Source organism: Tenrec ecaudatus, chromosome 10 (genome assembly GCF_050624435.1).
Source record: "Tenrec ecaudatus isolate mTenEca1 chromosome 10, mTenEca1.hap1, whole genome shotgun sequence".
NCBI lineage: Eukaryota > Metazoa > Chordata > Mammalia > Afrosoricida > Tenrecidae > Tenrec > Tenrec ecaudatus.
The window spans coordinates 71,952,113-71,979,728 of record NC_134539.1 but is presented as its reverse complement, the minus strand read 5'-3'; the positions used below and the strand labels follow the sequence as shown (position 1 = coordinate 71,979,728).

The following is a 27,616-nucleotide window of genomic DNA, read 5'->3' as shown; positions in this document are numbered from 1 at the left end:
AGCCATCGTGCCAATAGGACTTACTACTCGAGCTGCTGAGATTAACTTGTAGAATCTGCAGGTATTCGTTGAACAAGCCCCAAGAGAACCATAGCAGGAGTTGACATGGGAGTTAGCAGTAGAAATTTTGTTAAAATTATGTTTATAGACACGAGGGAAGAGAGGTGTTCAAGATCCTGAGAGACACCGGTGGAGCTCAAACGGGAAGTGGGCTGGAGTGTTTCTTGGTGAGGATAAGAGAAAGGAGACAAAATCCTATGTGCTTGTGGGGAGATGAGCCTAGGCTTGTCACAGGAAAAACCCAACCCCACCCAGAGGTGTCCAAGACAGAAGACAACAGCTCATAAAGTCAAATGATTTCTGTGTCATCGTGAGAGGCAATACATTCGGAGTGCGGCCCCTCTCCTCTCCACCCACAGATGTAATTAGAGAGGAATGGAACTGCCAATGCTTGGCAGGTTCCTGGATCCCTTGGAGGTTGACCTTGGTCCACTGAGGAATTGTGTAATGGGAAATGGTCTGGCGCTTTCCTTTATTACTTTGGGATTCCCGGCAATCCCTCTTCCTGCTTATGTCCTAGAGAAATAAGAGCCATGACAGGAATGGGCATATGAGCATCCAAGTTCATGGCAACATGACTCACGAAGACAGGAAACAATCTCATGTCCATCAATGGAAGAAGGGATAGACACTATGTATGGTACACGTGGACAGGTGTTGATTTGACAGAAGGGAGGATAACACACTACAAGATAGGGATGGGGGCAAAAAAGCAGAGGGGGGGACAAGCCATCAGGAGATTTGATAAGTGGTTCAAGGCAAAAAAGCGATGATCCAATATAGAACACCCCCCCCCCTCAGAATTCATAAGGAAAGTTAGGAGTGAAAAAAAGAGTAACAATGAATCTTCAAAATAATTCATGACATGGATGAAAAAAATCTCAATCGATGAAAACAACAACCAAGAAATCTTAAAAACTAGGACAAAATTAAAGTGGGTTAAAAGAGTGATACCACAATCAGGGATTGTATTTTAACATGATTACAACTGCCATAATTGCCTGAAGGATAGTATGCAGAGTGAAATATACCAGTTACAAAAGGCTAAATATTACATCAGAGCATCTGTGTGAAAAGCCAAGAATCCGTTTCCACACGAACAGCCTTTTTTGGTAGTTACTAGGGTGGGGGAAGCAAATGGCTGGCTAGAGAGCCCGTATGCTTAAGTGGGTGGAGGGCAGCAACAAGAGAATGAGGGGGGCAACAAGAAGGAAGAGTCAGGAATGGAAAATGGAAACAAGAAGAAAAAGTCAATAACCTGTTCAAACTATCATCTGGAGATGACCTTTGAACCTTGACAGAAGTGGTTTCTGAAAGTCACCTTTAAGCTAAAGTATAGTCTTTGTAAAGATTTGCGGTCCCTCTCTCCCTCCGCCCACACACATACACACACACAACAGAAACTCGCAAGAACACACCAGAAGCTCTGTCTCAGGGTCAGTCTGTCACTGCTTAAATCGTTCTTCAAGACAATGTTATAGGGGATCCTGCATGACCACCAATTGTATCAGTCCTACTTCAGAGCAATACAATGGAATATAAAAATCTGTGAAGGTCCTGCTTCTTTGGAATATTTTTGATTCTCTGTCTAAAATGTCGGAGCCCCGGTGGTGCAGGAGCTAGGCGCTCGGTTATTAAAGGAGAGGTCCTGGGTTTGAACTCACCAGTGGCTCCTTGGGAGAAGGAAGTGACAGCCAACTTCCGTGAAGATTGACAGGTGTGGCAACTCAGGGAGGGCCAGTCTGCTTTGTCAGACTGCTATCAGATTGCTATGATTCGAAATGCAATAGATGGCAGTGTCTTTTTGGCTTCTTAAACCCTGATAGCCACCCATTTGCCTACCATAAGGGTTGCATATTAGTGGGATCATATAATATTTCTCCTTTGTGTCTGATTCACTTCACTCTGCACAATGCTTTCAAGGTTTATCCAAGTCACGGCACCCAGGAGGACTTCGTTTCTCTTTATGGCTGGGAACCCTGGTAGCGCAACGATTAAGTGCTTGACTGCTCGCTGAAAAGCCAGCACTTGGCGTTCACCAGCTGCTCTGCAGAAGAACGATGCAGCAGTTGACCTTCAATCAAGATTACAGCCTTGGAAACCCAGTGGGGGCCCTTCTATTCAGGCCGATGGGGTTGCTATAAAAGTCCCTCCCCCGGCAATGGGCTTTTTGAAGGGGGGACACATTTCGTGGGAGACATTATCTTGATTTGAGATTGGGTGTTCAATATACTTTAGTCCATCTCTCTGATGATAACAGCCTCTTCCCCCTCCGGTGTTCTCTCTTAAGGAAGCAGTTACCTCTCTCATTTTCTCTATCCCCAAGGTGAAGATGTAGGAGATGACGATCCACTCCTGGGTAGAAGGCCAGCGCTCCATCTTCACTAGCACGATGTAGTTGAAGAGCATCAGGTATCCGATGTAGGCCAGCTGGGAGGAAACACAACAGAGAGCGTTGGCTGGTACGACCTAGGGGCTTTGCCCTTCCACAAGGTCATTGCCCAGCAGATTTACAACACAAGGTCAGCAAGCCGGGCACAGAATTCACGACAAAATGCATTCGAGTGCTCTTAGCTATCAAAGGAATAAACATCAACTCTAATGTTGAACTAATGCGCTACGGAATCTTTCTGGAATCTTTTGTGGCTTCCGGCTAGCTTAGCACTTGGCTTATACCTGAGTGACAAGGTGCGTCACTTTCTTTTGCGGTTACCCATTATTAGCGTTTTCTCTGCTAGGCAGGGGACTTCTTCCATCAGAGGCTGTTTGTGCCCGTGCACGGACAATTCCAGTTCTTGGAATAGATGTTTGCAGAGCACATGTCAGGCACACTGAGTGTCCATGAGGGGGAAAATGAAAACCCATTAGACCGGAAATTGGTCAAACCAATGTAGACATAGTCTAGATATAATTCTGAAGCCCCACTTTAATTGCCTGCTAAGCGATGGCTTCTGTTTTCTCCCCCTTTAAAGGGTTTGGCTTGTCCGTGCCCTGGGAAGGTTTTACCTGTTTTCCATCGCACCAACTTTGTTGCCCCACCCAATCTGGAATAGTCCCTCTGGTTGCTGTTGCTTCGAAGCAATGCAAGAGAAAGCAACAAGGTTGATAGAAAGGAACGGGTAGGTGTGGCTCGTGGTAGATTGGATTTTAGCACCAGGAGGCTACACTTCCATGTGCAGGGCTGACTTGCTAGATGTCCTGGGACAAAAATCCTCAGACTTCAGGCTTGATAAAAGCCATGGGAAGATTCAAGAAATCTAGAGGAGTGGAGTCAGGAGGGCCGGTGAGGTTTTTATGTAACTGGCTAAAACCTACCCTAAGACAGTGCTCTGGCCTCAGAGGCTGGGAGTAGGCAGTTAAGAATGACTTTATTCAACTCTTATCTACTCTTGGAAACCAGCCCTGCAAGGGGTAGGGCAGAATGTGGGCAGAAGATTGAGACCTTTGGGCTTTTGGAGATTCAGCATGACTCAGTGTGACGTAGGAGCTTAGAAAGCGGGGAAGTTTCAGCCTGGATGGGCGATACCTAAAGGAAGCTGGCAGGCCCCAGATGTCAATGCCCGGGGAAGATCTTATCTCTTTCCCATTGCTCCAGCCTTTCTGCCCTACTCGAGTTGGAGAAGTTCCTTCTGGTTGATGCTTCTTTCAAACAAAACAAGACCGAGCACTTTATAGAATGGGAGGGGTGTTAGATGATGTCAGCGAAATCCGGCTTTCTCTAGGAAGCACATTTCTCCTTCCGCCCTCCTTTCCTTTCTTCCCTTCCAAGCAGTAGATCCTTAATACAAATCACAGGGACCAGGGTAAGTTGAAAAATATTGGTTACACAATGATAGAAACCTCTCTTAACAAAAATACCCCAAAGTGACGCTATTGCTTCTCGACCTGTCCTCCTTATGTCCGTACCCTTCCCATGGCCATCTCTCTGACCCTTCCCGGGAGAATTGTGTGCTCTTGGAATTCCAGGTCTTGCATGACGGCAGCCTAACAGATGCCTGCTGAGTATGTACCAGGCACACTGAGTGTCCATGAGAGGGAAAAAATAGTTTTGGCATCCTCAAAAGAACTCAGACCATGTGCTTCATACATGTGCTTTAAGCTTTGGGAACCAGCACCGCAAAAGCCCGAAGGTGAAAGAGCAGGGCTTTATGGGGGAGGGAGATGGGGCCTGGCCATGGAAACCTTCCCAGCCCAGCCCTGGCTACCTGTGAATAAGGAGTAGTGGTATTGCTGTGGGAAAAATTTTTTTTTCCTGGAACAATTGTTCTGACTTTTTGTCACCAATGAAACTGTACAGATGTGCTTTATACAATTGATGTATGTATATGTATGAACTGTGATAAGAATTGTATGAGCCCCTAATAAATTGTTAAAATTACAAAAAAAAAGAAAATGATAAGGCAATGGATGTACAAATGTGCTTTACACAATGGATGGATGGATGGATTGTGATAAGAGTTGTATGAGCCCCTAATAAAACATTTTTTTGTTTTGTTTTAAAAAAAAAAGAAAATGTCCATGTCCTTAAACCTTCTTCCTCATAAGACTCTGTGCACATCCTGCAGCCTTTGAGAAAAATTTGTCAAAACTGCCCCTGTGGAATTTAACAAACACTCATCCTGACCTCTGGCCTGGCCGCTCTGCATTGAGTTTCACTGACTCAGCTCCCGTTGGAAGCTACTCTTTGGACTGGACATTTTGGAGGGGGGGCAGGGGGAGGCACCCTAATGAGACTCAGACAAGTGTGTGACTGAGATAACTTGCCTGCAGCCATCTTCTGATCACGGAGACATGGTACAGCATGTCTTGTTTGTAATAAACCCATATACGAACCAGAACCCCCAGTAGCAATACTTTTGGACTTACAGTCATATTTCCCAAGACTTGGGACACAGTTGCAGATACTACTGTGTGACATAGAATTTCTTCATCTATCAGAGCTATGGACGTATGCCACAAAGGAAAGGCCATATGCATATACAGATCTACACTGCCTGCTTTGACATGCAGCATGTAGAATGTCAACGTTTTTCCCAGAAACATCACCTTGTTTTTATTTGAGTCAGTGGGACTCCTATAAGAGTTCAGATTCCGCTTGCTGATATTTTCTTCCTTGAGACAGTCACTCTGCCGCACAAAAGACACGTGTTTGTGCTTGCATTGGTCCGAGAGGGGAAACAAGGAGGCAGAGCCTCATCTTGCTTGATTTCAGCTGGGAACATGCGGGGACAAGGTCATTCAGATCCCACCCCATTCCCCAATGGGAACATCTGTAGATGACTGCAAAACTGTACCAATACTGACTTATGGGGTCACAAATGAATTTAGCAAGTAGGGAGATTTTAAAATATGGAATGTGTAAGTATCTAGGATCAGCTATACTATTATTATTCACCTCTTCTAGATAAAGAAAGTGGGGGACAACGAGGTTAAGTCACTTGCTGGAGGTCACACAGAAGTTAAGAGGCCCAAAGGCCACGCTTTTAATGGTGCAGCAGCCATTTTCTGCAAGCTGAAAAATAATTTATACCTCAATAAATTTTATAAATAGAAGTTATTTTGCACGCTCTATTTTGTGTGTGTATGTGTGCGCGTGTGGGGCGGTGTTCTTTCTAAAACCTTGTTGCTGTTCTGTGGTATTGAGTTGGTTCTGCCTCATAGTAATCCTGTGTTCAACAGAACAGAATAGGCTTTCTGCTGTCCTAACAATTATTGCTGTGTTTGAGCTCATTGTTTCAGCTGTGCCACAGTATCTCATTAAAGGTCTTCCTCTTTGTCACTAAACCTCTACTTCACTAAGCCTGGTGTCCTTCTCCATGGCCTGGTCCCTCGTGGTCCCTCCTGACGGGCCCAAAGTGTGTGAGACAAAGTCTCAGCATCCTCCCTTCTAAGGAACAGCTGCACTGTACTTCTAACACAAAATGGTTACATCGGAAGTTTGAGTTCACTAAGGTAATTGAATATTTATATCTTTTATAATACCCTATCCTCTGTTAAGACCATGCTTCAATTTAGTGGTTTTCCCCAGTTGTCATAGCTGGAGGCGGGGCATGCTACTGGTCCGTGGTAGGTGCTGTCAGCACATTATAATGCACAGGTGTGGTGAACTGAAATCTCTTTATGGGGTTCTTCTATCCATGTCTCTGAAACTGTCTTCAAACGACTGGATGGAACCATGAAAACAGGGTATGTGAAACCCTAATAGAGGGGATTGGTCCATTTTAGTTCCCAGGCTATAAGAGAGTTATCTCAGAAATAAGAATAGGGAGACTTCCTGGGAGCATCCAAGAGGAAAGTTAACTTTGGCTACTAGTGGAATTCGCTTGAGATCCCTCTCTGCTGAAAGACTGGAGGCCAAGACAAGAAACACCAAACCATGGAATGAAGCAAAGGAGTCATACCAAGACCAGAAGCCAAGCAAGGAGACTATGAAACAGTCAGGTGGAGTGGCAGGTGGACATCGTGGCCCACAGAGGCAGAGGCCCGGGGTCCACATGGCTAAGAAGCGAGAGAGACTGGGCTGCTGGCTAAGAGAGAGGTGGATTGCTGTAGACCCATGCCTGTCATTACTGCTTACTGATCATGACTGGGGTAACGTGTTAACTTCCCTGCTGTATGTGTGAGTCTTGTGTGTGGGTTCTGGGTGGTGATTGCAATGAGCCCACCGGGAAAGTAGAATGCTCTGGGAGGAGCGGTTGTGTCAGAATAAGGGAAAGAAGGACGGAGGGAGGAAGCATGTCTGACCTCTGCCTTATGGCCTTGGGCTTGGGTGGAGTTGGATTCTCCTTCTATTGTGAAGCTAGAGGAGGGCAGATGCAGCCTCCATGAAGTTTACCCAACAGGACACCCTCCCCCTCCGACAAAGAATTATTCTGCCCCAAATGGCAATAGTGTGGAGGATGAGAAACCCGTTCTCAGCCAGTGCTGAGGGCCAGCACCCAAGAACACAGAAAAAGCACTTGATCGGGTCATTTGAGACAGCCTGGCCTCAGACTCAGATTACTGTGTCGCCAACTCAAATAACTGCTACGTAAGCCAGTTGTGAAGATGGCTAACAGCATGACACACTATTCATCATCTGGCTCCGCTTCACTATGGCTGGAGGGAATTGGGATGACCTGCGTCGAAGCTCCCCCTGAACTTAACATGTCATTGGGAAGAAGAAATGGAAAACCAATAGCTCAGCCATTTCTACCCTAGTAGCGGGTTATTTCAGTATCAACCCATCGGTTTGTAGGCAGGCACTTTTTGCAGGGTGTGATCCCTGAACAGTTTTGGGGGTGGGTGGGGGTTATTTTGAGCAATTGTTCCTGTGGGAGAGAAGGAAGGTTGGTCTGAAGACCCTTCTAGATGGGGAGTAGCTGTTAGTTGCCCAGCAAGATGGTTTCAACTCAGGGCGACCCCACGTGTGCAGAGTAGAACTCCCTCCACAAGGTTTCTAAGGCTGTGACCCAGGAGCCCTGGTGGCGCAGTGGTTATGCACTGGGCTGTGATCTGCATGGTCAGTTGTTCCAAAGCACCAGCAGCTCCACAGGAGCAAGACTTGGCTTTCTACTCCGGCAAACAATAATCATCTGAGAAACCATGTTGGACCCCATGAAGCAGAGCACCAGATCTCTTAAGGGACCTCTAAACCCACTGCCCTTGAGTCAAAGCCTACTCATAGGCACCCCACCCAGACTTTCTTGACTAAACTTTTCCTGTGTGCCTAGAGTCTCATCTTTCTCCCTCTGAATGGCTGGGGGGTTTGAACCACTGACTCTGCAGGTTGCAGCTCAACGATTATTCCAGAGTGCGACACTGTCACCGAGTCAGCTAGGCCTCTAGATGGGTTCAACTCACTAGCCTATCAGCTTGTAGTTGGGTGCTTAAACATTGGTGCCACCCAGATCGGGAGTAGTTAGGCACGTGTGCTACCTTACGTCTAGTGGTCCTACTTCTAAACATCTCTTCAACCTCTCCCCGGAATGTTTCTGTAAGATCAGGATGCGCATCTCAAATGGGCAGTTCTGGTCCACGGCTCATCCATGTAAAATATGGAAGCACTTTGTAAACGGATGTCTGTTTTCTTGTGAGATGAGACTCACCTGTGTTTGTCATCTCATTTCTGTTTCTGTTAGTTCTCGCTGTTAGCACTTCCTTTATTTTCTGGGTGAGGAGAAGAAATGTAACCCAGGGAAGCTGCCTCCCGAATTCCACGTGCAAAGCTCCTGGAAATGCAAGGCTGGGGAGCCGTCTTTGCACACGCATGGTGCCTCTGTTAGGACTCACGGAGGAAACCACTCTGGCGCATAAGCAATGTGTAGGGTGTAGGGTGTAGGGTGACCATCCATAAGAAATGAGAAAGGAAACAGAGCTTACAGTGTAGAACCAGAACTTCACGATGGGAGCATTGTAGAACTCGTAGATTTTCCTGCCCAGAGGGATTAACCGGTGTCTGCTCTGAACTTCCTCTTCTTCCTTCTTCCTGGAGGACTCCCCATTGCTGCGCCCCAGCATGGCCTACAGAGGAAGACAGTGGATGCCGCCATCATGCTGGGCCTCTGGGGAGCATGCAGTTCACTGAGCCCATGCGATTGGTGAGGGAAAGTTACCCATGGGACCCAAGAGATTTGTCCAAGGCCCATGGGAACACCTTCCCTACATGAACATTTGCATTTTACATGGATCTACGAATGCCCTATTCCTAGCACAGGAGGTCTTTGGAGCTGTTTCTTTTTTTTTTTTTTGGAGCTGTTTCTTGAACATTCTCTTCTCTCTCATTCTATGGCTCCTGAAGATAGAGATCCTAGCAGTTATTACCCAGATTCACAGAGGGAAACATCATGGAGCATGAGAGAATAATGCTTTAGGACTCTATCTTCCCTCCCCATTCCACTCACCACCCCACCCTTCCTGTAGGTCATGAGATAGGCAGAGCTGGCGTCAAATCATGGAATGTAGGGTAGCTATAAACATCAATAAACATGTGGTACTTAATACTGGCCACCAGCTGCTCTTGAGCTGACTGCCATTCAAGTGGACCTCACACGTATCAGAGTAAAACCATGTTCCATGAAGTTTTTTTAAGGAATGGATTTTTTGGAAGTAGATGGTAAGACCTTTATTTCAAGTTGCCTCTGGGTGGAATTGAAACTTGAGCACATTTGCTAGCTGCCAAATATGTTCATCACCCGAATTATCTGAGGATTTATAGTCTCAGAGAGTTTCTATGAGTTTGAATCATCTCAATGGCAGTGGGTTGAATATTTACGGCACACTTGTGTCATGGTGACTGTAAATATTTATAGGAGTGGACAGCCTCATCTTTCTACTATGGAATGCTAGCCCAACCCATAATTCATTATGCTACCAGAGCACCTTTCAGTCAATACTAGCTGTCCAATATTTACATGGGAGACCTGGTGATGCAGTGGTTATGCATTAGCCTGCAGTCTGCATGGTTGACAGTTCGAAACCACTAGCAGTTCTGTGGGAGAAGGACTGGGCTTTCAACTCCCAGGAACAGTTACAGACTGGGCAATCCATGGGGGATCACTATGAGTCAGCAATGACTTGATGGCAATGAGTGTGTTTGTTTGGTTAATATTGAAGTGACATTTGGCTGAAATTATCTCGTTGAGATTTCTCTCTGTGTCTCTTTGTCACACACACACACACACACACACAACATTATTAGGCATCTATAGCAGCATGATGAGCTCTGGGGGATACAGTGGTTAACCATTTGGTTTGCTAACCACAAGGTCAGCAGTTTGAAACCACCAGCTGCTCTGAAGGAGAAAGATGGGCCTCTCTACTCTTGTACAGAGTGACCGTCTTGGAAACTCTCATAGGGGCAGTTCTACCCTGTCCTATTAGGGTCACTGTGAGTTGGCAATAACTCGCTGGCAGTGAGTTTGGTGTCTTGGTTTTATTGCAGCATCATTCTTTGACTTTATTTCTACAATATTGCTATCGGACACAATTAACGACACCAATGCATGGGAACTGAGATTCTCATTAAACGTGAAGACAGGATATGGTCTTATCGCTGCTCAGAGACTCACGGGGGTTTTGGAGAAGAAAAGTCACTGAGAATGTGAGTGCTGAGCCAGGAGATCTAATTATAGAAATAATGTGTCATGAAGTTGAGAACACAGGCAGGTACCAGATAATTCTGGTTTCCCACAACCCTTATCTAAACCATCCAAATGTTAGCTCCAACTACTTGGATCGTGGTCTCCAATGTTCACATCACTCAAATATATAACACTCAATCACTAACGATTTCCTGTAACCAGTTGGATTTGGGGAGAAGGTAATCTTCATCCGCTCTCTGAATAGAAATGTACCTTGAGTTAATGAATAGGTAAGATTCTGTCCTAGGACTAACTATGAATTGATTCTCATCAGTGAGCAGAATCCATTTTCATCATGGATGTAACAGACCGGGCAGCTTTAGGCTTCTGTAACTACTGATCATGGATCTCAAGAAACCAGAGCTGACATAACTGTCCTTCCACAGTGTGCATAATTATCCTACTGCTGATCTGCTTATTTGCATGCTTCCTGATACAACGCCATTTGGGAACATGTGAAATGGGACTAAAGGCAGCTTGAATGGTTGCAGATATCTTAGAGCAGTGGTTCTCACCTTGTGGGTCGCGACCCCTTTGAGGATCAAATGACCTTTTCACAGGGATCACCTGATTCATAACAATAGCAAAGTTACAGTTATGAAGTTGCAACAAAAATAATTTTATGGTTGGGGGGGTCACCACAACATGAGGAGCTGTGTTAAAGGGTCACAGCATTAGGACGGATGAGGACCATTGTAGAGAGGCATGTTGGGGTAACCTCTGGGAATAGTAGCTTTTCCAGCAGAGCTACAATGATGCATTGAGTCAGCGGCACGCTAGTTGCTGTATAAGCAGAAGGCAAGGCGGAGCCACGTATCTGGCAAAGGAGGCCAAACCAAACCAAACCAAACCCAGAACCAAAACAACAACTTGTCTTGCCTTTATCCAGATCCATTCCAGTGTGCATTTCTTTAGTAGGTTTAAGGAATACAGCTTATAGGTATTTCAGTGATTCTACCCCAAATTGCTTAATTGACTGATATTGTCCATTTCTTTCCCCAGTAGTCAAATGTTTCCTCCAACATTCCTTATGGCCAGCTTTCACAGGGCCAACCATAGACAAACGCACAGTCTGGATTTGAGGATCTTAGTAGGCTGCACGCATATGTCAAGCCTGAGAAAGAGCCTTTCAGGTAACCTAAGTGAATAAGACGGGAGCCCTGGTGTTGTAGACAAAAGCCTGGCTGCTAACTTCAAGGTCAGCAGTTCAAAACCACCAACCATTCCACTGGAGAAAGACTAGCCTTTCCACTCCTATCGAGTCACAGTAGGCATCTTTTGGATGGCCATCGGTTTAGGGCATTAAGGACTCAGGTAATCAAAAGAATGGCCTGCTCCTCTACTTGGGACTGGGACTGGGACTGGGACCGTGGCTACCAAGACATCTGTAGAATCAACCAAAGCAAAGTCACCGCCACTGAGTACATCCTGATTCGCAGCAACCCCGTGGACAGAAAAGAATTGCCCCTGTGGGTTTTTAAGGCTGCACATCTTTATTGCAGGAGAAAGCCTCATCTTTCTCCCATGGAGTGTCTGGTGGGTTGGAACTGCTGACCTTGTGGTTAGCATTCCCGCAGGTAACCTGCTATGCCACCAGGGCTCCTCTAAAAAATGCCCTGCTACTGTTGAATCCACCTTGACTAGTAGCAACCATATGTAGGATTTCTGAGGCTATAAATCTTTACAGGAGAAGACAGCCTCATTGTTCTCCCTTGGGGTAAGTGGTGGGTTTGAACCTGTCAACCTTACAGACAGCAGTCTCATGTCCAACTCCCAGCAACACCATGCATCCTTTAGATGGAAATACTGTTTGTCTGGAGGAAAAACAGTCCCATTAGGATAGTACTTGAGGAGGGAAGGGAGACCAGAAACTTCATGGGACAATGGGATTAAAGGACAAAGGAGTTTTTCTACAAACTTTTTGAAGCTCCTTCTTTATGTAAAACCCTTACATAAGGGCCAGAGCAAAACCCATGTTTGTGATTTCGCCCTGTGGTTTCTTCTGGGTCGTCATAGCAACACCCCTGGCCAGGGTTGGGTGGGAATCTCAGGAAGGCTCCAAGAAGCTGGGGCTTGGTCTCCCATGCTGGCTAGCCCGTGGTTAGTGGGGTGGTATTTTTAGCCTTTGGAAACAACCCCGTGGCAGTCAGGCGGCCCGGGTGGGGGCTACTAGAGCTGTCTCGTGCCCAGCTGCCCCATTACCCCTGCCACACAAAGCGCCCATGCTCTGTAATCACACCAGGAGAAAGCTAATAAAAGCGTTCTGCACAAACCTCAAAATTCAATTTAGTCCTGCGTTTGGGAGCTGGACCCTCCAAAGACTGATAAAAGCTTCGCTTCCGATCATCAGAACTGATCCAATCGGGATAAGCGGGCAGCTCCCGGATCCTAGAATCCGCCCCCCCTCCCGCTCCCAACCCCGTCTCCAAGTGCGCTGCGCTGCGCTGCCACGTTGCCTGATGGTTTATCACGCGCGCGGCCACTGGGAACTGTAGGGCACTTCTGCAGTCCAATTTTGGGGGTCCCGCATCACTAAACCTGGCTGCAGAGTTTCACATGGATTGGCACCCTAAGGTCATGTTCCTTGCGCAGAGAGAGGCAGCGTTTCTAGTCCCCAGGTCTCCTGACTTAAATGAAATCACCCAGGGAGCTCTTCCACCTGGTGGGAGGCTGATGTTCCATTTACGTGAATGGAGTGAGACGCATAGGGGATGCCCTCCCCCCGCCCCCGCCCCGCCCGCTTCCCAGAGAGAAACACTGCACAGGGTTTTGCTTACGGTCAGTTCCATGTCTTCTTCGTCTTTCTCCTTCGTAGGCTTCTCTGGTTCTTCTGGCTCCTTCTCTTGGAGATGGATTTCCTGGGCCTGAGACATGTAGGGCATGTCATCTTTATTCTTGAACTCCAAGCTGAGAATTGAAGGAGGAAGTAGAATTCCCAGAATTACCTAAAGTAATAACAATGATAATAATAATAATCACATTTAAAGGATTAAAATTAGTGTGGTTGCTTAGAGTCAGAGGGTCTGGGGGGAAGAAGGGAGGGAGGGAGTGTGTGTGTGTGTGTGTGTGTGTGTGTGTGTGTGTGTGTGCACGCTCTGTGGCCCAGAGTGGAGACCTGGACAGACAGTTGAAGAATTAAACACAGTTGATGCTATGACTCTCTATTGTGCCCAGCTAGGAGGCGTTTTGCACACCTAGTCTGTATTTGTGAGAAACCCAGCATCTGACCCAAATGCATTTTGCCTAGTTAACACCCACTTTGTAAAGATGGGAGCTGGGAAGGACATGAGGGAGGAGAGAGAGGTCAGGCATTTTAACCCAAGGCGCAAGTGGCAGAGAATTCAGCATCACATCTGACCATGAGAGAGCACTTGGCAGCCCCCCTGAAGTCAATCCCTACATATTTCCACAGGCATTTATTTGCTAACGTGTCAAGTGGGGCTGATGACTTGTCATCTGGCTATTGGCTTGAAAAAGAACGCTGTCCTAAATTGACCTTGAGCGTGGAGGAAAGCATGGGGGTTCATTTCAGAACATGTCCCTGTTACACACACACACACACACACACACACACACACACACACACACACACACCGCATTCACCCTGAGGATCCCTGCCCAAATGCCCCAGGGCTGTGCCAGCATTTCTCTCCGGTCTAAACGATGTGCTTGAACCTCCGTGTGACGTCCCTAAGTCTCCGGGAGGGTCAGTGAGGATGATCTTCAGGGAACGAGACAGGGACAGTGTGTGCTCAAATGCTCCCTGAGGTTGGAGATCAAGTAAGGGAAAAGAGTGGCCCTGAAAGCCGGGTCCCTGGCAGGCCTGGGAAGGCTCAGGTGGCAAGCTGGCAGCCATCAGGGGACATGACACCCCGACCTTGTTGCTGAGGGCCTGCTTTTAGCTCCCTGTTTTTGCAGTCACTAGCAGTTGGGCTACAGGACGCCTGTGGCACACTTCATGGGCCTTTCTGTGGTTCCAGACTAAGAGAAGGAACTGAGATGGGGTAGGGAGGACCAGGGCCAGGGGGTGAGCGAGGGGGTGTGTGGCTGATTCAGTCAGAGTGGCCTCCGAGCATTCTCCTGCCTGGAGGCCCTTTTACTTTGGGTCGACCTCAGAGTTGTCCAGATCAGGCAGTGTTAAGTCACTTTGAGTCCAGCATATGTTGTAACAGGGGCACGGTGGGTGAGGCATTGGCTGTTCACTGCATATTCAGCAGCTCAAACTCGCCAGCTGCTTGTCCGGAGAAAGTTAAGACTGACTGTTCTCACCAAGATGTGCAGCCTTGAGACTTGAAGTCTTGAGGGGACAATTCGACTCTGTCCTGTTGAATCTCTATGCTTTGGATCAACTCAATGGCAGTGGGTCTTTTGTCTTTTGCTTTAATTGTAACCAGAGTTGCTGGTTGGTGCAAATAGTGAAAGCACCTACATGCTAACAGCAAGGTTGGAGGTTCAAGTCCACCCAGGAGGACCTTAGACCAAAGGCCTGTGGATCTACATCTTACACACCAGCCCTCTGGGGCACAGTTTGGGGGCACAGATGTTCTCTGACACACAAAGAACACCAGGTGTCAGACTCAAACTGGTTTGTAAAATGTCCTTTGAGGCTTCTTCCTCCTAATTTTTCAGTCTGATTATTTTTTTAATTTGGAAAATGTTAGGGGAAAGAAGGCAAAAGCAAGAACTCCATATCTGACTTCTTTTACAAGCAGTCAAGTTCCTTCCATGGTGCACTCAATCCTGGCTTACACAATTGACTGTGCATCTTTCCTGTTCCTGTTTTGTTTTAAAGATTTCTCACAGACATAACTCTACACAGACACATTTTGGACTCTGGCTAAGCATACTAGTCTTTGCCTTCTTTTACTTCGCATAAGGACAAATCATAATTACTTAGCAATGTTAGTACTTACACATCTACCTGTCTATCGAGTTATCCAGCTAGCAAAATCATTTTTTTTTAAATTTCAGAGTTCTAAGTTTTTCTAATGCAGCCGATAGAGGTCAATATTTCTTTACAGAAAGAGAAAAAGGAAGGCCAGCAGGGTCAAGTTGTCTCAGAGAAAAGATCTCACACGTAAGTGACTCCGTGGGTAAGTGGCTTGTACCAGAAGTCAATGGTGTCTCCAATGTACCTGTGTCTTACTATCATCCTGGGTCTGATGAAAAATATGGATGTCCAAAGGGTCACGTGGAGGAGGTGAGCCAGTCAGGGTTCAGTGTACCAATGATGAATCATACAACTTTCTTCTAGTTCTTTAATGCTTCCTTCCATCCACTATCATGGTCCCAATTCTACCTTACAAATCCAGTTAGACCAGAGGATGTACACTGGTACAGATAGGAACTGGAAACACAGGGAATCCAGGACAGATGAACCCCTCAGGACCAGTGGTGAGAGTGACGATACCAGAGGGCAGAGAGACGGTGGGGTGGAAAGCGGGAACCAATAACAAGGGTCTAACTCCCTCCCTGGGGGACAGACAGTGTAAGACATGATAAAATAATAATAATTAATAAAATATTAAGGGTGAGAGAGGGAGGGGAAAAGTCAGGGGGGGGGGAATGAGCAGCTGATACCAAGGGCTCAAGTAGAAAGAAAATATTTTGAGAATGACGATGCCAACAAATGTACAAATGTGCTTGACACAATGGATATGTATATGGATTATGATCAGAGTTGTACAAACCTCTAATAAAATTATTTTTTTAAAAAGAGAGAAAAAGGAAAATAAGGAGGTCCCCCCCTGGAGTGTTGTTGCTGCTATTGTTGTTGCCCTAATTGTGGCTCAGAGCAATAGAAGGAAACCCTGCCTGGTCTTGTTCTGTGCTCACGGTCATTGCTTTGTTTGAATCCATTGTTACAGTCACTGTGCCCATTTTTCTAATTTGAGGTCTTCCTCTTTTTCTCTGACTCACTTCGAAGCGACATGTCCTACTCCAGGGACGAGCTCCTACTGATAACACGTTCAAAGGATGTAAGAGGACGTCTTGCCATTCCCCCTTCCTAGGAGCCCTCTGGCTGTACTTCTACCCGGACTTGTTTGCTCATTCCTTTGACAGTCTGTGGCATAATCAATATTCTTAGCCAACACAATAACTCACAGGCTCCGTTCTTTGATCTTCCATATTCATTCATGCATGTAAAATGTGGTAGTCACTTAAGCTGGTGTCAATGTAAGGATTAAGAATGTAGGGGTGGAGTCGAGGGTGTCAATCTGGAGAGAGCCAAGCTAATGAGACTTCTGTGTGGGCATGGCCTTTTCCTGAGAATTCTGGGAAATCTGGGACTTCCTCCCTGGAGGCGGAAGACACTTCTCTCTCTCTGCTACTCCCTGGGAGACATGTGTAGAAGACAAGCCACATGGATGTAACCCAGCCTTGGAAGCCAGAGAAGCCACAGAGAGACCCTTGCCAGCGTTGAGATGCTTACAACACCACTGGACCCAAAGACTTTCTATCCACTGGCTTGCGATCGTTCTGCATTTGGCTTCATTGCATGTGTTTCATGAGTCTGAAGAGGACTTTATAGATTGGTATTGGAGACATATGGGCTAATATCGGACCTATGGCCTTGGACTGGACTGGGTTGGGATGTTTTCTCAAAGTTCAAATCCTCTTGTATATAAACCTCTCACTTACATACATATGTGTGTTCATGGATTTATTTCTCTAGTCTACCCAGACTAACACATAAAATAACTGAAAAAATATGGGTTGGGTCAGGTCCACCTTAATCCTCAAAGTAACATCTTTACTTTTTCGTGCCTTAAAGAAGTCTTTTGCAGGCAAGTTAGCCATTCAAATCCACCATCCACTCCATGGAAGAAAGAGAGGCTTTCAGCTACTCTCGACATGTAAACCTTGGAAACCCAAAGGAATAATTCTACTCTGCCCTACAGGTCTGTTAGGAACCAAAATGGACTTGATGACCGTGAATTTGATTTTGCAGCAAGTTTGCCCAAAGCATTATGCAGCTTGATTTCTTCACTACTTTTCCATGGTCATTGATTATTGATCTAAGCAAAGTAAAATCCTTGACAATTTTACTCTTTTCTCCATTTAGTATGATATCCCTTGGTCAAGTTGTGAAGATATTTGTTTTCTTTATATTTACATGTAGTTTATATTGAAACCTTTTAGCTGCATCAGTACATGCTTCAAGTCTTCTTCGCTGTGAGCAAACAATGCTCATGGCATGGGGCATGATGCAGTGAAATAAATGAATTTGTCTTTTGGAAAAACCACGGAGACACATGACCTGTGTATTTCTAAGTGAAATAAGTCAATCTGAAAGAAACCTATATTTTCATCTGATTCCCATAAACTATCTGGAAAAGGCAAAACTACAGAGACAGTGAAAAGATCGGCAGTTCCTGGGGGGCTCATGGGATGGAGGAGAGTGATGTGTCAGTGGGCCTCAGGGCATTTTAAGGGCAGTGAAACCATTCTGCATGATACTGTAAGGGTTGACACATGACATTATGCATTTGTCAAAAGCTAGATAGCTGGACAACACAAGGAGTGAATCCTAAAATAAACTATGGCACCTTAATGAACCAGGATGTATTAATATTAGCCTATCATCTGTCACAAATGTACCCACCCCACCAATGTTGTTAAATGATAGGGGAAACTGTGTGTGCTTTCAGTTAAGTCTTTCTGCAAACCTAAAACTGCTTGGGAAAAAAAGAAGTTCTGAAAACTCAAACAACAACAACAACAAAAGTTTTGGCACCATCCCTAGAGCTGTGCTTAACACGCCGACAGGATCTAGGGAGGCTCTCGCTATGTGTTGATGACAGTACTAACACAGAAGCTTCCAATGCACAGTTGGGGGTCTAGAATCACCCTCCCGTGATAAGGGAGCACCCAACCCCATCACTGACTTAGCTTGGAATACCCAAGCCACTGTCAGGCCTCATAGCCAGTAGGACCTCCGGGTCATGCTGACCTTGAGGCCCGAGTTCTTGCGCATCCGTAGGCGGCCCATCCACATGTCAGTGAGCAACATCTGGCTGCACGTGTGTGCGATGAAGTCACGGTGCTTGGCAGCCACGGCGAGCTGCAGGCACGTGGCGTTGCTCCAGTTCTTCAGTTCATACGTCAGCAGCTTCATGGCCAACTGCTCGTCCTGCTTGTAGGACTGGTCTAGGAGCTCCACGGCCAGCTGGCCAAAGTCCCTGAAAGAGATAACATTTGGAAGCATCTTTCAAAGTCAGCTTGGAGACCAGATGACCAAAATGGGGACCCAGTCCATGGGCCCGGTCACAAAAGGAGCGTGCTGAGTGGTGTGTGATATATGAGAGATACTCTGTATGTTCACTTGTTCTTCCGGCTAACGGTTATTCAGTATTTACCAGGAACCAGATCAAGAAGTCCTGGTCGCACAAGGGTGAGGAGCTTAGTTAACAGGAAGGTTGGCTATCTCAACCTACCACATACTGCATGGAAGATAAAAAACCTACCAATCTGCTTCCCCAAAGATTACAGCCCAGGGAACCCTACGGAGGCCGTTCCTTCACGGTCACTATGAGCTAGAGTTGACTCCACATCCCTCAAGAACATGGGCTAGATCCATTACCTGTTTGTCAGTACCTCGTGTGGTGTGTTCTTATGCTGCTGGCAGCTAGGCTACTGGCATTTCAAACACTGGTTGGGGCACCAGTGGTGGCCAAGCTCCAGAAAACATCTGGACTAAGACTGTGAAGAAAGGTCTGTGAGCTACGTTGGGATATCAGTGAAAAGCCTGTGGGTCCCAATAGAGTGCTGTCTGCTCTAGGGTTGGGAGATGAACTTTTTCGGTTGAAAGGTGCTACTCACTAGCCATGACCATGAAGAGACACACATACTCATGACCGTGAAGACAGGGCACGACAGGCGAATGTCTCTTGTTGCCATTGACAATGTCTCCATGAGCCAGAGCTGACTCAAAGGCAGGTATCTCCTTTAGCTTGCAGGTGTAAGTTAAACAGACCAAGAGCCCAGCATTGAAGGGCTTGAATTCAAAGCATGGGGTGGGGAGAGGAGACACACCAGTAAGCCGATGACTCGCATGTAGCTGTCTTCTGAAAAGGGACAGTCTCCGTTTCAAATATCAACCCTGACAATCACAAATGTGTGATCTTGGAGTAAGGTGCTTAAAATCTCTGAGCCTCCTTTTTTTTGAATCTACTTGATGGAGGTAATTGAGATGAAATGAGATCATCAGGTTGCTACGAGTCAGAATTAACATGGGGACAGTGGGTTGTACATGTGTGCACCTTCTGATGTAGTTCTGTGCCCAGTACGTGTTAACGATTCATGTCTACCCTCTTTGCGGGGGGTCTTACAGAGCGCATATCATTAAACACTTGGATATTAACCAAAAAGGCTGGCGATTTGAACCTACACAGCATGTGTTTGTAAGAACGGTCTTGCAACCAGATCCTACCAGGTCATAGCCAAGAAAGCTCAAGGAGCACAGTTGACTCTGTAAACCTTGGCAAACTGATGGCAATTGGAATCTGGAATCTTCCATGGGTACCATTGGAGCCATACTGCTTCCCTTGAAAGCTTTAAGCAGCTTAGATGCTCCAGTGCTGGGGACCTGTTCCTCTTCGCTTCCCCTGACTGCCCAATCCAATTGCCAGGTGACCAACCTGGAGTTGTGGTTCAGCTCCTGGGAGATGTCATCGACCATGTCATTCTCTGAGGCCTCGTGCGCCATGGCTTTACAAAGTTTACAGGCCACCAGGGCCTTGGCCATGGCCTCCTCGCCATGCTGCCAGAAGAACAAGGCCATCTTCTGCCGCTTCATCAGGACAGCCCACACCATCAGCTCGTGGAAGGGGAAGGGGAAGTGGTTGATCTCAGGGTCGTCCAAGTCAATATCCACCTCTTCTTCTCGCTTCTTGGTTGTTTTCCTTCCTCGCCTCAAGGGAACATCGTCCTGTGATTTTAGGAACACAGACAGAGGCTGATGTACAAATCAGTTCAATTAAGCTGGGACTTATCATATTGAGCCCTGGTGGCACAGCGGTCATATGTTGGGCTGTGAGGTCGGCCGTTCTAAGCCACAAGCAGCTATTCAGAAGAAGGTCGAGGCTTTCTGCTCCCATAAACAGTTACGGTTTATGCACAAGGGCAACACAGCAGTGGGTGGTTCTGCCCTTTCCACTAGGGCAACCATGAGTCTGAATTGACTCGATGGCAATGAGTTTGGTTTGGAGTTCATATCATTTATTACTTCTGACAGCTTTGAGATTGATACAGAAATGAATTGGGGCAGCTCCTATCTGCAAAGAACTTACAAGTACATACATGGCTAACTTGAAAACAAGTTATAACAAATACACAAACACAGTCCTATGGGGACATGCTGTTATATGTGGGAGAATTTCATTATCTTTCCATTCTACTTTTACATGAAACTTTTGAAACCCCTGTGTACTCTAATTAAAAAGAATTTTCCTTATGGTTCATTTTTTGTGCCCCCACCCCACCCGCCCCTCTCCACTGGTAGGGTTAGTTGTATCTCGTATGGGCAGCTCAACCCTTTTCATGGAAAGGGCATTCTATATGTTCATTTGCATATGTGGCAATAACCACATGAGCACAGATGAGAAGCAGATATCACCTGTCTCGAGTTTCTGCATACCAATGAGGAGCATTTGTGAAGTGATGCTGCTGCTGTTCATATCTGTTGTCACTTGCAAACACCCATGAATGTATTACCCTTAATGGAAATTACATACATCCTTGATTTTCAAGTGAATATTTCAGACAGGATTCATTTCCTGTTTGCAATGCTAACATAACCTCGTGGAGGAATTTTCAAAGTTATTGTGAAACTTGGATAATTTTCTCTTCCTTATTTTAGAATCATGTACTGAGTCCTGACCCAATAAAGAACCGAAATATTTTTTTGATGTGAAATAAAGGGAATAAATAACTAATATGAATAACATGAACAAACACTTACTTCCATCCCCAGCAGTTTCAAGGCTTTGGGCTGTTTAAAAAGAAAAAGATATCATGAACTTAGACTCTCTCTATATATGTTAAAAATAATCCTATCATATCTAAAAGTGGCAATCAGGACTCTATTGAACCCGGTCAAGCATTCATCTGGCAGCTTGTACTGTGGTGGCTTTTGTGTTGCTGTGAGGCTGAAAGACAGTAGTGCAAATACCGCTTTCAGGGGAGCTTACAGACTAGCTTACAGACTAGTTTACAGACTACCTTACAGACTAGTTTACAGACTAGCTTACAGAGTAGCTTACAGACTACCTTACAGACTAGTTTACAGACAGTTTACAGACTAGCTTACAGACTAGTTTACAGACTAGTTTACAGACTAGCTTACAGACTAGCTTTCAGACTAGCTTTCAGACTAGCTTACAGACTAGTTTACAGACTAGCTTACAGACTATAGCTTACAGACTAGTTTACAGACTAGTTTACAGACTAGCTTATAGACTAGTTTACAGACTACCTTACAGACTAGCTTACAGACAGTTTACAGACTAGCTTACAGACTAGCGTATAGACTAGCTTACAGACTAGCTTACAGACTAATTTACAGACTAGCTTACAGACTAGCTTACAGACTAGCGTATAGACTAGCTCACAGACTAGCTTACAGACTAGCTTACAGACTAGCGTATAGACTAGCTCACAGACTAGCTTACAGACTAGCTTACAGACTAAAGCAGGCTTGGAAAGAAGGACCTTCAAGGGAAACAGCCAGTGAAAAACCTATGCAAACTAGAGGCACATTGTTGGATAATGTGCTGAAAGGTGCGCCCCTTAGGTTGGAAAGCACTCAAAATATGATTGGGGAAGAGTCGACCTCAAAGTGGCGTTAACCTTAATGACGTGCATGGAGTAAAGCCCTGGGGACGTTCCTTTGCTGACGTGGCACGACTCAAACTAAGAAGAGACAGCTGAAAACACCCATTATAACCACAGCATGCAATTTATGAAGCACGAGTCTAGGAAAATTGTTACTTGCAAAAAAAATGAAATGAAAAACAGGAAGAAAATATTCTAGGCACTTCAATAACCCCCCCCCAAAAAAAAACACAAAAAAAGCTTAGGGATAGCTGATAGCAACACTGACTGTATAATCCCACTTGAGGAGAACAAATATCAGAATTTTAGGTGAATGGATTCATTGGATGTTGTAAGTTATGGCAAAACAACAACAATAACCATAATAATATATAATAATATATGATTTATTACAGTTTCAGGGGGGTGGTGGGGTGGGGGAGAGGGGACAATGGAGAGCTGATATCAAGGAGTTAAAGAAAAAAGAAAATGGATTTTAAATGATGATAGCCACAATTGTACAACTATGACTGATCTAATGAAATTATGGATTGTAATAATATTTGTAAGAGCTCTCAATAAAATGTTAAGAAAAACAAACACAAAAACCAAAAACCAGCCACTCTGCCACCAGGGCTTCTGAGTGAACTGAACTAGACTGGCATTGGTCATTTTGAATGGTACAACTGGATGGTCTACTGGGCTGGAAATGAAAAGTTGAAGGGAAATAGCATCACTTTACTGTCAAGAAGAACATTTTAAGATCTGTCTTGAAGTCCAATGCCATTAAAATTTAGGGTAGTTTCCATATGCTTACAAGGAAGACCAATTAATATGACTATTATTCAAATTCACATACCAACCACTAAAGCCAATGATGAAGAAATTGAAAATTTTTACCATTTTTATGGCCTGCAATTGATCAAACATGCAATCAAAATGTACTGATAACTGCATGTGATCAGAATGTGAAAGTTGGAAATAAGAAAGATCAATAATTAGAATATATAGGTCTGCATGATAGAAATGACTGGGAGATTGTGTAACAGAATTTTGCAAACCAAAGCCTTTTTCTTTGAAAAAATCTTTTTTCAATAACTTAAAGACAACTATACATCTGGACCTCACTGGGTAGAATACACAGGGACCAAATTGACTAGCTCTGCTGAAAGAAATAAAGAAAAAGTCCAATATTATCCGTCAGAAAAAGACCAAGGGTTGCCTCTAAAACAAATAATCCATTGCTCATATGCAAGTTCAAGTTGAAGCTCAAGACAATGAAAACAATTCCTCATGAGACAAAGTACAACCTTGAGTATATCCAACCTGAATTTCGAGATCATCTCAAGCCTAGATTCGATGCACTGAATATTAATGATGGAAGAGCAGACAAGTTGTGAGATGATCACGGACGTCATCAGTGAAGAATGAGTCACTAAGACCACGAGATCCCTTTTAAGAAGGCCAAACTGGATGCCAGCACAGACTCTGAAACAATGTTGAACATGGAGTAGCTAAAGCAAATGGAGGAAATGATGAAGAGCTGAATAGATTTCACACATTGGCTAGAGAAGACAGAGTACAGTTTTATAATGAAATGGGCAAAGACCTCAGGTAGGGAAAGAGGGAGAACATGCGCAGCATTTCTAAAATCAAAAGACATGTAGACAAATTCCAACCTTGAAGTGGTATTTCGAAGGATTATAGAATCCTACAGGCAAGATGAATGGCAATCCATTCATCTTTAGAAGGAACATTTCAAGATCTCCCTTAAAGTACAATTGTGTATGTGATAGAATATCTATTCACTTACAAGGAAGACCAGTTGATACAATTATGATTCGAATGTATAAACCAACCACTAAAGTCCATGATGAAGAAGTGGGAAGAATTCTAATTTCATCAGTCTAAAAGTGATCAGACATGCAATTACTATGCATTGACAAATACTGTTGTTTGGAATGTGACAGGTAGAAGCAAAGAAAACGGATTAGTAGTTGGAAAATGTGACCTTCATGATAGAAATCAAGCTAGAGATGGCATGATAGACATTTGCAAGGCCAATGATTTCTTTGTGGCAAATACCTTGTTTTCAACAACACACATCAATTATATATTTGTACATCACTAGATGAAATATACAGGAATCAATGACTATACGTGAAGGAAAGCTCAATGTCAGCAGCCAAATGAAGGCTGGGCACTAAAGGGTGGAACCGATCACCAATTGCTCAGGTGCAAATTCAGTTTGAAGCTGATGAAAACTAAAAGTGCGAAAGAGCCAAAGTACAATCTTCGGTAAGTCCCATCTGAACTTAGAGACCATCTAAAGGATGACGCTAAAGACAGAAGACTGGATGAGCCGTGGGATGACAACAAGGACATCATAGAGGAAGAAAGCAAAAAAGTCATTAAAATTACAATAAGGGAGGAAAGAAAGACGACAAAGGATGTCAGAAAAGACTTTGAGACTTGCTTATGAATATAAAGTAGCTGAGTGAATGGAAAAATCATGACATAAAATAGTTGAAGAGAAAATTGCAAAGGGCAACTCAAGGAGACTAAGTGTGGTGCTTACATAATCTGTTGTCCATTTGAGATTTAAGAGTGAATGGGGTGGAGGTTAGTCTGTCAATCAGGTCGCAGCTTGATGACCTCATTTGGAGGTGCTAAGGAGATGAATAGCTTGCTGTAGGTGGGACACATGTTTCCTCCCTGTGAGACACATTGTGGACAAGACACATGAAGCTATGTTAGAGCCACAGACATGAAGGAGCCACATGGAGACTCCTGCCAGCGCTGAGATATCTCTACCAGCACTGGATGCACAAGACATTTTACCCACTGGCCTGTGATCTGCATTCAGCGTCGTTGCAAGTGTTGTGTGGGTCTGAAGAGGAATTTGGAGATTGGTATTGAACGTATGGGCTAATATCAGACTTCTGGACTTGATCTGGATGGGGCAGGGATGTTTTCTCAATATTCAATTGCTCTTGTATATGAAGTTCTTTCGTATACACATATGAGTGTGTATGAATTTATTTCTCTGGTCTACCCAGACTTACACACTAAGCAGTGCATTAAAATTAAATGTACAAAGACCTGGAGTTAAAAAATCAAAAGGGAAGAACTCGCTCAGCATGTCTCAAGCTGAAAGGACGGAAGAACAAATTCAAGCCTTGAGTTGCAATAGTGAAAGATTCTAAGGGTAATATATTGAACAGTGGAAGGCATGTCAAAAGAAGATGGGAGGAATACACAGAGTTATTGTGGCCCAAACAATTGGCTGATGTTAGCACATGAGTAAGAACTAATGATACTGAAGGAAGAAGTTCATGTTGCACTGAAGGCATTAATTGAAAAACAAGGCTCCAGGAATGGACAGAATGCTCATTAAAATGTTTCAGCAAACTGATAGCCATAATGGAAACTCTCAGTAGTCTATTCCAAGAGATTTGGATGACAATTACCTGGTCAACTGCCTGGAAGAGATCAGAATTTGTGCCAGTTCAAATGAAAGCCAATTTAATAGAAGTCAGCAATTATTAAACAATAGCATTAACATCACATGTAAGTCAAATTTTGCTGAAGATAATTAAAGAATAGTACACCAGCAAGGAACTGCCAACACTTCATGATGGATTCAGAAAACAAGGGACATCATTTCTTATATCAGATGAATCTTGGTTGAAAGGAGAATAAGCTGATGCCAGGGGCTTACGTGGAGAGCAAAAGTTTTGAGAATGATGAGGGCAACGAATGTACAAATGTGCTTTATACAATTGATGTATGGATGGATTGTGATAGGAGTTGTCTGAGGCCCCAATAAAATAATTTTAAAAATAATAATAAAAGAAGAGAATACTAGAATGTGTTAACTTGCATTTTGTTGATTATGCACAGACATATGACTGTCTGAATCATATCAAATCAGGGATAACATTGCAAAGAATGGGAATTACAGAACACTTAATATTTATTCACATGGAATCTGTACAAAGACCAAGATGCCATCATTTGAACAGAACAAGAGAATACTGAATGTTTTCAAATCAGGAAAGGTGTGTGACAGAGTTATATTTTTCACCATACTTATTCAATCTATATGCTGAGCAGGTTATCTGAGAAGCTGGACGATATGAAGAAGAATCTTGTATCAGATTGGAGGAAGGCTCATGAACAACCTGCTGTCACTATGCAGATTACACAACTGCTTGCTGAAACTGAAGAGAATATGAAGCACTTACTATTGAAGATCCAAGGCGAGCACCTTCAGGATGGAATGCAACTTAACATAAAGAAAACAACGATCCTTACCAAAAAGACCATCATAATAAATGGAGAAGAGATTGAAATTGTCAAGGATTTTATTTTACTTGGTTCCACCATCGAAACTTATGGAAGCAGCAGTCAAGAAATCAAACAACCCCGGGGGAAGAAATGGGGAGCTGATATCAGGGACTCAAGCGGGAAGAGAATGCCTTGAAAATGACGGTGGCAGCATATGTGCAAATGTGCTTGACACAATGGATGAATGCATGGATTGTGATAAGAAATGTAATAGACCCTAATAAAAGTATTTTAATTTGAAAGAAAAAAAATCAAACAACCCACTGCATTGGGCAAGTCTGCCGCAAACAACCTCCTTTAAGTGTGAGAGAGAAAAGATGTCCCTTTGAGGACCAAGGTGCACTTGACTCAAGCCATGTTATCATCATTGCATTCACATCAATGTGAAATATGGAGAATAAATGAAAATGCATGAAGAAGAAGATGACTTTGAATTATGATGTTGGTGAAGAATATTTTATGTGTCATGGACTGCTAGGAGAATACGCAAATTTGTCTTGGAAGTATAGTCAGAATGTTCTCTGAAAGCAAAGATGATGAGCCCGTGTCACCTACTTTTGACACGTGATCAGGAGGGACGAGTTCCCGGAGGAAGATAACCTGCTTGGTACAGTAAAGAGTCATCAAAATAGTGGAAGATGCTCAAGGGGATGAATGGTCACAGTGGCTGCAACAGTGGGCTCAAACAAGCCACGAGGGTGAAGCTGACGCAGGGTCCAGCAGCGCTTCATTCTGTTGTACAGGGGGTCTCTGTGGATTGGAACCTACTTGGTGGTCCATAACAACAACAACAATTGTGCCATGTAGCATTTATTTATTTTACTAAACAAAAGGGAAACTGTAGAACTATAAGAGAAACAGTGATTTGGCGATTTTGGTGGAAATCCGGGAGCTGTTGTGTTGTTGTTTGTTGCTGTTCTGCTAGTTGTGACTCTTGATGACTCATGTGTTACCGAGTAGGACGACTCAATAGTTTTGTTTGTTTGTTTGTGTTCAGTGGCTGTAATGTTTTTTCCCTCTCACCCCTCCCACCACCCCCCTACCCCCAGTGGCTGTAATCTTAATGGAATCAAATCACCAGGCCTTTTCTTCCTTGAACTGTGAGGTGGGCTTAAATCACTGATCTTTAGGTTAGCAGTCAAATGCAACCCAGGGCTCTTCAGGAAGCTGGAGAGGAATAATGAGATTTCCTAAAGGTAATGCTTACAGGGTTTGAATCTATTTTGTAGACCGAGATTTCCTCCTCTTCCTTAGTGCCATTCTTCTCAGTC

At 44.5% G+C, this 27,616-nt stretch overlaps 1 protein-coding gene across 4 annotated transcripts in view; it reads right to left on the bottom strand.

The window, feature by feature from the left end:
- TRPM3 (transient receptor potential cation channel subfamily M member 3) overlaps nt 1-27,616 on the bottom strand; it is a 1,016,950-nt gene that overhangs the window by 83,204 nt on the left and 906,130 nt on the right. For 2 of the 4 annotated variants that reach the window (XM_075559069.1, XM_075559072.1), the window contains 6 exons: nt 21,145-21,174; nt 19,823-20,112; nt 18,136-18,364; nt 12,959-13,126; nt 8,422-8,562; nt 2,362-2,490 (listed from right to left, as the gene is read on the bottom strand). In XM_075559069.1, the coding sequence (XP_075415184.1) occupies nt 2,362-2,490; nt 8,422-8,562; nt 12,959-13,126; nt 18,136-18,364; nt 19,823-20,112; nt 21,145-21,174 (987 nt within the window). The remainder of the gene's footprint in view (nt 1-2,361; nt 2,491-8,421; nt 8,563-12,958; nt 13,127-18,135; nt 18,365-19,822; nt 20,113-21,144; nt 21,175-27,616) is intronic. The other 2 variants (XM_075559071.1, XM_075559073.1) reach the window with 1 other exon arrangement.